This window comes from Pygoscelis adeliae, unplaced genomic scaffold (genome assembly GCF_000699105.1).
Source record: "Pygoscelis adeliae isolate BGI_AS28 unplaced genomic scaffold, ASM69910v1 Scaffold98, whole genome shotgun sequence".
Taxonomy (NCBI): Eukaryota; Metazoa; Chordata; class Aves; order Sphenisciformes; family Spheniscidae; genus Pygoscelis; species Pygoscelis adeliae.
In genome coordinates this window covers 3,039,677-3,051,950 of record NW_008825547.1, presented here as the reverse complement: position 1 = coordinate 3,051,950, position 12,274 = coordinate 3,039,677, and the positions used below count along the sequence as shown (strand labels likewise).

The window sequence follows — 12,274 nt, the reverse complement described above, 5'->3', positions numbered from 1 at the left end:
TACCTAAAGTAATTTTGTAAAGGTTTTTGAATAGTAAAGACTGTCTGATGCTCCAAGAGAAGGGGTTATGATGATGCATGCAAAAATCCTAATTTTTTTTTCAATTTTCTTAACAATTTTTGTAAATGTCTCTTAACAAATGTAGAATGTTAGGCTTAAAAATTCTATACTAAAATGAGCACATTCTATTACATGTACTTTCTGACTAGAATAAGACAAAATGAATAGCACGTGATATGTGTGCATTAAAATAGGGCTCATTGCTAGAAGATACTCAGCTATTATCATGGTCAATGCAGTATAAGAATCCATTCAGAGTAGATTACTGGGAGAGAATTCAGAAAAAAAGGGTGAAGAAGTTTTGTCCAGGGCATTCCAATTGTGTTTTTTTTTAACTCCATATAGAAACTGGGGAAAACCAGAAAAATGAAAAAATCTACAGTATGAGTATGTTTCTGCTATAGCAGCCTAAGAAAACTGAAATAGTCAACATTTAGTATTTTTTACCAATAAATGAGAACTGTTTTTCATGCGAACACTTTCTACCTCCTCATGGTGGAAGATTGCATTTCTTTAATTCTCTTATACTAGGAATACTCATTTTAAGATCCTTCTCTACCATGTCTGAGGTGTCTAAGGAAATTTGGATTTGAACTGGAAGGCACTTCTAAATATTATCAGTCACACAAAATGTTTTCTTTTACGCTTTTACACCTGCAGTAGTTTTTTAATAGACTTTTAATACCTCAGTTATGATTGCATTGTCAGATTTCCTCTCTGCTCCTAATCCTCCCATAGAATTTCTCATCTGTAAAGTTGATAAATATCACAGGCTGTGTCATGTTATCCTGAATAAACAGCAAGCCTGCTTTGTTCTAGTTACCTCAGTGCAATGAGATGTTTTGGGAAGACAGATCTTGTGACCTTATTTAAAATAAAACAAAAGTTCGTATGCTCTTATTTCCCTCTTATTTCTGAGGTTTCTCGAAATATATGTCGTGATTTATGCTTCAGAACTGTACAGCGTAATGTTTGTTGTATTCATTTGCATGAAAAAAGCTTAGACTTCCAGATTAATTTCATTATATCCTTAATATGATTAAAGGTTTCTTTTTGCTCATTAAGAACGCTTACCTGAAGAAATTGGCTGCATCTTTGAATCACCCACTTGATACAGTTTGCAAATTGTTACTGTTTTTGAAAGGAAAGCAGAATAACTGTAAGCTCCTGGTTGCTACCCCTTTACCTAGAATCTTTGTGGAAGATCATTAAGCAATTGCAACCTGTGCATTTTCTCACTTTTGTGCCCCTAGCTTTTTGAACAATCCCAGACTTCTACTTACTTCTCACAGAAGTAATGAACCTGACTGGGAAACACAGAAGTGGAATGAGGTTTTGCTAGAGAAGCAAAAGCAGAGTTCTTACATATACTTACATTCACTTTAATCTGTGCCCATCACAACTGATGCTGCCTAACCCAGAATAATATACCCAGTGCACTAAATAACTTTGTGGAAGCAAGGATGAAAACAGTTGTTGCTTACCAAACTGAACTTGTACTGATAATCAATAAAACACTTAAATACCCTATCTTTAGAAGGAGAGCTATTTCTTACAGTAATTGTTCGGTCCTGAACTCTCAAGTCAGGTTTACAAAAAAAACTTGAAAAGATAAGCCTGGGAACAAAAAAATTTGGCTCAATGTACTATGTGGCATTTTGCTTAGATTTATAGCATGTTTTGCTTAGATTTATAGCATGTTTTGTCAGACTGGATGAATGGCCTATATGTCAAAAAACTTGTCCATTTTCTTTTCCCAACCAAATCAGTTTGGGCTAAAAAATACATTGTTTCTTCCCTATTAACCTGCCTTTAAAAATACATTTTTAAATTGTATTAGGAATTACTCTCTGTGCTCTTAGGAAATTTCTTATTAGGATGTTAGCATTATCTTATCGTGCCCCAGCGCTCAGTTTATCTCGCAGATAAACAGAGACAATTAACAAGTTCACATTAGTGTCTGTCTACCAGAGAGTCCCGGGGCACAGAGCCTTTAAACTAGAAAGATTAGGAAAATATGATATTGTAGAGCTGAACTGCAATATCAGGGGTTAACTGCCAAAGCATTTGGAACTGTATCTTGCATCCTGATGTTTTGAAAATAATGCAAAATATGCAGAAATGGCCCCATGTAAATTTATAAACTAATCAGTGACTGAAAACTTATTGACTTGTTGCAACAAAGAAGCTCCTTGGCTTTAAAAGAAGAAAAAAAAAAAAAAATCCCCAAAAACCTTCTGCCAGAAATGTCGATGATGATTCTTAAGGTATCTCTCTGTGCTGTTCCTTCTGTGCTAGTAAATACATGGCACTCATCACTGAGTGAAGATGGGGCGGGGTGGGAAAGATGATTTGTGATCATGAAAAAAAAATTTCACTTAACCTATCCATTTTCTTCTTTCTCTTTTAGTGAAAATGTCCATATGTCTGAAGAAAAACAGAGGATAATGTTGTTAGAAAGAGTGAGTAGATTGTGAGGTTAAGCGTTACAACTAAGTACTTACAAATACATATGTGTGAAGTTACGCTGTGGTCAGTTATATACTCTGATGCAATCTGCAAGGCTTATAATAACATTCCAGGGAATGGTTTTTCATTGTACTCGTTTCGGATCAGTATAATTCATTGAAGTAATTCCAAATAAGTATTAATACTTCATACTTACACTTGGCCTACCTTAAAGTTTGTTTATTCTGTCTATGTGGGCTTCAGTATAAATGAGTCAGGCGTAATATTTCTTCTTAGGAGTGACAGGTCATTGATCTAGGGAATTTCTGTAGCAAAAAAAGTTTTGATTACTTTTTCAAATTAAGGCATCCAAAGCAGCTGGACAGGAATTAAGATTGATTTACCTGTTTCTCTTGGAAATGGGTAATTTCTCTTCTTAGGCTGCTACTACTTAGATAGTTTTAATTCTACCTGGGATGCATTATAATCTTGACAATATTGCTTCTGTAAAGAGTGAAATAACACTTGTTATGAATGTGCTTAAAATTGCAATTTTCTGAAGTTATTGTCATGCTCCTACAGGCTAGAATTTTAAGTTTATACCTCATCCCCCCTGCTTCTCCCAAATACATACCTTAAATTTGCACTTATTACAACTTTTATTTTGAGCATAGCTTTCAGTGTACACTGAGCAATTGAACCTTTTTGATGAAATAAAAGTTGTTATTCTTGGTAAAAGGCTAGATTAACCCTTAGTAGTTACACTGGTATCTTTCAAAGTCTGGTAATTTTTAACTATCCAGTCATATCTAACTCCGTTCCAGTTATCTTTTTCTTGCCTCTTCAAAGTTGACCTTAAAAAAAAAAAAAAAGTGTCTTCAGCTTTCTAGGATCACTTAGACTAAAACCTGTGATCAGTTAGAAAACATGACTGTTTGCTGTTAATGGATTGTGGCACTGTGGCTGGATGTTTCTGACTAGGAGCACTTACATGCTTTATTCTGCCATGTGCTTAGAAAGGATTTGTCATGGGTAGAAGCTATAAAATAGCGTAATATATTACATTTCTTTTGCTGTTCTATCAGTGAAATGTCTTCCTAACTTAAGGAGAAGGATGAGTACGGAGATAAGCATAGCTTAGCAGTGGGTTTTGTAGCACTGTGGCAATTGCTAGACTTCAAATTTTTTTTACATGTCCTTGTTCAAAAGATGTTTTGATACTGTTTTAAAACTGAAAGCTGTAGTAAATACGTATATTCTATAAGTAGTCTGGCTCTGGTCATATTAAAACTTTTCAAAATGTTTATACTTTATAAGGTGTATTAATTAGTTAATCAGATAAGATTTTCTTTCAGACTTTGCAGTTGAAAGAAGAGGAAAATAAGAGATTAAATCAAAGATTGGTAAGTATTTGTGCAATGCGTGTTTTAAATGTCATGGAAAAATAAGAAAAGCTTACAAATGTTAAGTTTCTTAAAATCTAAAAATGTGTTTTATTAACTTCAAAAATGTTTTAAGTGTTAAGGCAAGTGGCAAATAGGTAACCTGTTAAGTTGAGGTAACTCTGAAAGGTTAACAGTCTTCTCATGGAAAAGATTCACAGGACTGGAGAGAGAGACTTCTTCCCAAAGAACACAGACTGTCCAGGCTTGGGTTAGGGGGAGTTAGTTTCAGTGGTGCCATGGCTCAGTTTTTCAACAACAGTAGATTGAAGGCTTACAGTTTACAGGAATGTAGGTATGCCTGCACATTAAGCATAATGAGAAGTGTTAGCAATAACTTAGAGATTGTTTTTAGAAAATTGCACCTGTCTTTTTTTTAGGGTGTGAAATGTTAATTCTGCGTAGCAACCAGAAATATAAACAGCCATGGTCTTAAACACTCAAATAATAGTTAATGCCTGTGGAAGTAAAAAGAATACAGTGACAGAGTTCCCTTGATTCCTGTGCTATGAATCCTTCTCCTTTTATTTAGCCACAGTTTATCCTTGCTAGCAGGTCTTGACCTTAAGTCTTAAAAAAATTACTGTGTATGGGAAATAGACATGTCCTTCAGTAGGTCATTGGTTGGATTGGCCATGGAGATCTCACTTTCTTTAAGTGACAGATGGTATCTAGGAGTTTGGTAGGAACCGCTATCTGTGTAGTTGCAAGTTACATTTCATAGCAAAAGTGTTTGAGTTTCTCCAGTAGGAGCTGCCGTTTTTCTGTCTGGGATAGGATTGAAATTTACTATATAATTTACTCCTGCTACATATTCAGGTATAAAATTGCTGTTTTTTTCTAAACACTTTCCCTTCCACAATAAAACCTCTCCATAATAACCCTGCTAGTGCAGGGCATAAGAAAGGATTGCAAAACATCTAAAAGCATACTCTATAAAAGAGGATTTTTTTTTTTCTTCTGAATGCCAGTGAAGTGCACAAAAGGTATTTCAGTGTAGTTTTTACAATAAAACGTGAACACACTGAACAGTCTTCCAAACCTCACTGTAGATTTCCTGAATTAAACTCTTAATCTCTTGTCATCTCAGAGTAAAATGAAGAAAACCCAGCATTATACAAGACAAATACAAAATTCTTTTTTGTTGTTATGATGAATACCAAGCCACGTAGGAGGAATTAGCAGGTCATTGGTGTCTAAAGCAATTCAAAATTGGTTTCTAAATGGGCATAGGAACTTAATATCTTTTCAATTTCTTACTTATAAATTGGTATTTCATAGATAAAATAAACTTTTTATTTCTTATCTCGTCATCCTCCTTTGTCGTCCCCCCCCTTCTAAAACAGAAATGTACATCAACACTTAAATACCAGTATTTATTTCTATCCAGCTACTTCAGATAAGGAACCCAGAAGGGGTTCTGCGCAATAAAAGAAAATCTTTTCAGGTCACTGACTTTTGCAGCAAAACTTGTGGGTTACCTCTGCAAGCAATAAAAGATAAAAAGGAGCTCCTTTTAATATGAGGGATGTTATGACAGGATTTTTGTTACTTTATATAAATTACTGAGAAAGGGAACCTTTTTTCTGTTTAAAGGCTATTAGAACTCTAGTCATAAAATAGTCTTTACTGAGTTTTAATGGAAATATTCTTAACATTCTAATTTGTTCTGCTTTTCTTAAAGTTAGAAATTCCTGAAAAATACAGAAATCAAGCTAGTTTGCATCTTAATTTAACACTTATTCCAGTTTTAGAAAACAGTAAGAAAAACTTCGGTCTTAACATCTGAAGAGAACTGTCAAACACTTTAGCGAACAATCTGAGAAAATTATATGCATTTGACAACTTTCATGTTAGCTGCAACTTTTTCAAGAAAGAAAAGTACAATGTGAGTAAGTCAAAGAAATGTAGTCTCTAACAAACAAAATAATTGATCTGAAGTTGGAGTCCATAAAGAAAACTGCTGAAAGTGTCATCAGAAGTTGAGAGCTTTTTGTGCTGTACTGTATTCAGTTTGGACTCATTCTTTGAAGAAATGAAGAAAGCGAGCAGTGAATAGGCTTCAAGCTCATATTAAGACAGGCTGATACTGTTTCTGGGGAAGGGGGGGGAAGACTGACGATGGGAAGTATGCTGTAGGTAACAATATTTGAGTTACAGCTGAAAAATCATGTGCTAAACTTGAAGTATGAGTAATCTAGATTTGAATAGCATGTATAAATGGTCCAGGAAGTAGGAACCTATGGAAAAACTGCAAGACCTTTAATCAGAGTTTCTACAGGGCAATTATGAATTGTCTTCCATAAGGAGGTTACCAAAGGGTAGTGAAATGTATGCATTTACATCAGATCAGCTTCTCTGTCTACTTGCCTGTATGTGGGTTACATATCCCTTTGTAGATACAAAGTAGCATTACCCGTTTTCATTTCTTATTAGCACAGTTAGGGTAGAAAGTGTATGTACACTTACTCATTTTTAGATCTAGGTTATCCTATTGAAGTTGGTTCATGTGACAGTATTAATTTAAACAGATTTAAAGGTAAATATCATGCATATAGGAGGTAAGAATTATGTCCAAAACCTTACATAGTTGAGCCTTTGTTTGGTCTTAGTAAATTTGACTCCAGTTTTTTCCAGGGAGTGCTGCTCTGTCTATTACAGTAAACTTTAGATTATGTGACAGTCCTTAGTAAAACTGAGAGACCATATCAAGTTCAACACCCAGAGTTTAATTGCAATAAACATGTTTAACCTCCAGTGTTTTACCTTCAGCCTTTTTTTAGAATGCCAGTGGCTTTTGTGTTAGAGTGCACAGCTATATCATAGGTCGTGTGTAGGCTCAGAACAAATCTTCACTGGCACTGATCTGGAAAGCACTTCTCAGTTTTAAATAATGAGGGAGAAGTCAGTTATGTAAGAAATTTCGTAATCAAAGGTAGCTATTAAAAAAAAACAACAAACACCAAAACCAAAACCAAATCAAAATCACAAACACACACCAACCAAACCTGCTACAGAACAGGATGACAGAAAGGTATGCTGTTTTCTTGCCTGAATATAAGATCTGCAAGAATAGACACTGTTTTCAATCAATAATAAATTATTTATCTTAACCATATTGTTACCTGCAACGTACATTTCATCATAGCTTGCCAATACTTTATAGCTTTTCTCTTTTTTATAGATGTCTCAGAGCATGTCATCAGTATCTTCAAGACATTCTGAAAAAATAGCAATTAGAGAGTAAGTACATGTTAATTTTCATATAAACAGATGGATATACCTTCAATAATAAGTACGTAGTTAAAGAATATCATAGTTGTTCTTTTCTTGTTCTGTGGTGAAAAGATACATAGGTCATCTCTATAGTTTAGCCATCAGTTATTGAACCATCCCAGTTGGGCATAAATTTTTTTAAACAAAAAAAGGCCTTTCTGAATTCTGTATGTCAGTGGCTTTCCTGAATTCTGTGCCTTTCTTTACACGGTTCATAAGGATAATACCTCATGGGATTTCTAGAATCCTCCCAGAGTTTTCTTTTAGATTACTTTTTGTTTAACTGTAACCTTCTTGAAATCATGCTAAGAAAAAGTGGAACGAATCCTGTTCACCCTGAATATGCACAGTGCTTCATTATATTTCAAAAGAAGTTTTACCTTCATGAAGTCTTCAAAATTTTTGGCTTACCTTGACAGAATGAAATGAAATTAACTCGAATATTTTGTTTGATATTATCAATCTGTTAGCAGCTGCATGTAGAATTGTTCCTGGAAAAAGAAGTATTAATTCTTGCAAAGTGTGAAAGCTACAGACAACTGTTCCCAAGTAATTTCAGTCTGATATTAACTGAGTAATATAAAAAAAGCTTCTTGGAAAGAAAACCAACAAAGAGTATTCCTTTACTGTTTTCTGAATTACACCAAATTGCATTTTTATTGTAACAAGGTCAGTATGTGCAGAATCAGCTTTTCCTGTGAGCATCTGAATATTCTGGCAACTCTCTTGGTAGTCTTTGAGGAAAATGTCATGAAAGAAGAATTCATCTGTCCAGTAGAGATGTCTTTATCTAAGTCAGTATAGTCTGTCATCATAGTAAGTCCAGGCAGAAAAGCCTGGCGTATTGTTTATTTAATCTGAAAGAGAACTTTAAAGATGATGAGCTAAATTTCTCTCTAGATTTACCTGTTTATCTCTGACTATGTATCTGTGATCTCCTTTTATGGAGAAGAGTTTTCCCCTTTCTCTGCCACTTCCTCCCCCATCCCCAGAGTAGTAGTACTATTTATTCTTAGAGCCCTCTCATGGTGTAAGACTTAATTTGTAGCTATTTTAGACTTGATTTCATTAATGGATAAATAATTTACTTCCAGTGCAATTCCACTGTGAAACAGAAGTTGAAGACAGAAAGTTCTCTGAATTCTGTTACTGAAACTTTGCATGAGAACTTGGTGGGTTCTTGTGTTAGGAATGTATACTGATGTCAGGAAGAAAAGATTTTTGAAACTTCTTGTGTCAAGTCACCACAGTGTTTCTTTTGCTTTTAACCCTTTGATCAAAGATAAACACTTCATCCCTTCTTTGTCCTGTGTGCTTAAACTTCTAAGATTGAATAGCTACTTAAATGTTTTGCTGTATTTTTTCTGTGTTCAAATTGACTTCAGTTTAAAACATCAAAAGAGTGTTTGTAAACATGGGTACAGTGATCATTACCATAAGTATTGCTGGATAAAAATAATATAGAATTGAAACATTAGTATTTTATTAGGTACTTCTGTTTATATTTTAAAGCAAAACTGTCAGTTCTTTTGAAAACAAAAATAATTTGAGCTGATGGATGTAGAAAAACATTTCAAAAACTTTAAAAGGTAGAATGTTTTGTTGACTTCAGCAAATATAAAATGTATATGAGTTGGCATAACAAGTAGAAATGTCTGTGCTGCTGTTCAACTAAGTTTCAGTCTGTGCAATACTTGGGAAAAAATTGTAGTGTAATAAATGTAGTTTTAAGCTTCTATGCTTCTTTTAGTGAAGTTCCTTGATTATTTTTTTCCCCCTCCCCCCCCGCCCCAGTTTTCAGGTTGGCGATTTGGTTCTCATTATCTTGGACGAAAGGCATGACAACTATGTATTGTTTACTGTTAGTCCAACCTTGTATTTCTTGCACTCAGAATCTCTTGCTGCACTGGATCTCAAACCAGGTGAGTGTGGTAAGTGTCAGATTACTTCCAATTATTATCTCCTCCTACAAATAACACTCAACTTTCTAACACTGAGTAAGTGATTTTATAAATATTATGTGGTAAATATGAGAAGCATGTAATATAGATAGCTGTCAGCTATCTTTGTAGCTTTTGCTATTTGTTTTGATGCTAAACATTTTTCAAGGCAGAACATTAAATCAAAAATTTATATAGATGTTAATATCTTGGAAAGATAGGGAAAAATATCTGCATCTTCAAAGTAAGCTGTAAAAAAAAAAAAAGGAGAGAGTGAGCAAATGCCGATTTTGTACATACACAGAGTATGTTAACATATCTATGGGGAAAACTCCCATTGGGCTGCTTAGCTATTCAGTAGCATGAATAGTAATGTATAATTGTGTAGGTCTCAGGCTTATTTTTATGTAGATTTATGTTTTTTGATGAGGAAAGTAAATACAAAAGTCAAGGTAACATTTCTGTCAAAACTGCATGCTCTGTTCTTATTTTTTAATATCCAATTTTATGATGTTCTTTGAAGATTGTCTTTGGATAAAATTTTTTCTCTCAATAGCTCATCTTCTCAAAGTGACTGGAATTTATTAACCCAAATACACGTCTGAAATAACAAAGTGTAGACCACAGTAGATGGGGATTTGGAAGCAATGTTTTTGCTGATCAAGTTTTTCCATCCAATTTAAATGGTGTTTAGTAGGGCTTATAAGTTTTCAGAGGACGGTTTCTGTATGTTTTGCTTGTGTTCAGGTTGATGGCACATTTGCTTACTTACTTCCTTAAATCTTCATGTTGTTTGTTGGCTGGTTTTGGCAGCTATGAAAATTTAGTTAAACTGAAGTATTACTCTTTTTTAAATGAGGAATAATAACAATGCTTTGCATTAAACTATGTGCTACATTAGATTCATGTAAACGTCTTTAGACTGTCACACCTAGTATTTTTTGCAAACCCACCTGTGTTCCCAACTTTGTTGCAGAAATGTCTAAGAACACTTTGTATTCCTTCTAATTTATCAGTCAGTTTCTGTATGTTATTGCATGTCAGCAGCTGTCAACTTATTCCCAATGAGCAGACTCATTGTAGATTTCAGTTATGATGAAAGATGATAGCTCTGAAATAATTGTGTAGTCTCCAGAAGACCACCAAGCTCTAACTGCATTCTGAGACTGCTGAAGAATCTGTCCCATATGTGTTCCATGAAACATACAGGAAGAACTCCTATCTTACTTATAGATGTGATACATTCTGAACTATGGCATTAGTAGTGCATACATAACTATGGGGTATATGATTTATTTTCTTACTGTTGGTTTACATATATAAGGTAAAAGATGTGTTGGTTTGTATATTACTCTGAGTACACAATTCATTGACCTATCTGTTTTCAAATGGACTTGGCTTGCGCCATTCCTTACCACTTGCTAACCAGAGTTAGTCTCAAATTTGAGAAAACTGCACATAAAACAAACACGAAGACTTACCATTTGCTTTAGGAACGCATTTCTCTCTAGCTCAGTACTTGAGGAAACCATGTCTTGATTCTATTTCTGCATCAGGGAAGTGGGGAAAATGAAACTCTGAACACTAGTATTATTTGTGACAGATTAAAATTGGTGTGGACCTAGGTGCTGCAAATTGTTTTAAGGGCTGACAAAATGTTGCATCTAAATCTGACCTTTTGTACTAACATGTACATATTGAGTTAATGATCCTGTGTAGATTCACCTACAGGATTAAGTGTCAGGGATTTAGGCTGTTGTAGGTTGTCTCTACCTACATTAACACCATGTTGAATGCTATGACAACACTGAAATTTTTTGAGGACTGCATGGTTTCTGTGTTGTCCCTTATCTTTGGAATATGGAAGTTTTCATTTGCAAATCTAAGGAAAAAAACCCTGCATCTTTCTCACTATCTTTGCTAGATCAATTAAGTCTGTCAGCCAAGGAAATTCAAAAAAACTTAAGTTAGTTGTAGAGCATTCAGGCCAGGTATGAATACCTTGCACTGATTTGTAGGAGTGTGGAGTAGAACAGAATCTGCTCCATTATCAATAGTAAGATTAATTGTGAAGGGTAAGATTAAAATTTCAAACTCTGGTTCTTGAGTGACTCCTGTCGTAGTCGCTAGATACAGTATCTCATACATAGTCATGCTTAGAAAAGCATTGATGTTAGTATTATGCAGAGCATATGTGAGCTGTTCCTTCCGTCTGTTTTGACGTGTTCTTCATGTCATGATTAGTGATAGTTAGAAAAGAGCAAAGCAAGTAAAATGGATATAATTTCTTGGAACACAAGGCAAATATGCGTTTCCTTACTGTTACAGAAAAGGATACAAGCTGAAGATGTATTTATGCCCATTTTGTTGCTCTTTTGACCTGTCAGTGTTGTATTAATGAGGTTTTTCACTTTTTCTCCTTTCTGAACAGTATCGGGTACTTTCAAAGACTGCAGTCAAAACTAGCAGACTTGCAGGGCTTTAAAATTATCATTTATGAGTAACTAATTTCCATCACTAATACAGAAAAATAATCATCAAATGTTTCAGTAAGGGCAATAATAATATCTGAGTACAGAAGACTTTCTAACCTTTGAAATACTTCAAGAAATTCTCACCTTAAATCAGACCAAAAGGTCAAGCTGGGTTGACTAGAATAATTTTGAATCATTAAATGAATTTCAGTTTTGATTTGCTTTTGTCTTTTCTAATGTTAACTTTAAAACAAAATTTAAACTGAAAAATCAATTTTTTTGTTTGAAAATGCCAGTGACCTGTCTTGACGTCTGAACTTGTTTAATTTTGTTAATTTATTAAAAAGGGGGTTTTTTTTGAAGAATTTCTGCTCTCAAATAACCTTTAACCATATTGAATGTAATATCCTGTTACCTGTAGTTGATTATCCAAAATAATAAAAATATTGTCTCTTTAGCTTCAGGTGCATCTAGGAGACCTTGGGTGCTAGGAAAAGTGATGGAAAAGGAATATTGCCAGGCAAAAAAGGTAAGGAAATAGGAATGGAAAATCATCTGACAAAATTAATAGAGAAGACAATTGGATTTAATGTTTGTAAGAATTGTGAAAAGTACTCTCTGTATAAGTGAGATG

The 12,274-nt window shown here is 34.2% G+C and overlaps 1 protein-coding gene across 1 annotated transcript in view; it reads left to right on the top strand.

Moving 5' to 3' along the window:
* Positions 1-12,274, top strand: part of RB1CC1 (RB1-inducible coiled-coil 1) — an 82,410-nt gene that overhangs the window by 68,908 nt on the left and 1,228 nt on the right. The window contains exons 19-23 of the mRNA XM_009332052.1: positions 2,471-2,522; positions 3,864-3,911; positions 7,135-7,193; positions 9,021-9,157; positions 12,099-12,169. Coding sequence (XP_009330327.1) covers positions 2,471-2,522; positions 3,864-3,911; positions 7,135-7,193; positions 9,021-9,157; positions 12,099-12,169 — 367 coding nt within the window. The remainder of the gene's footprint in view (positions 1-2,470; positions 2,523-3,863; positions 3,912-7,134; positions 7,194-9,020; positions 9,158-12,098; positions 12,170-12,274) is intronic.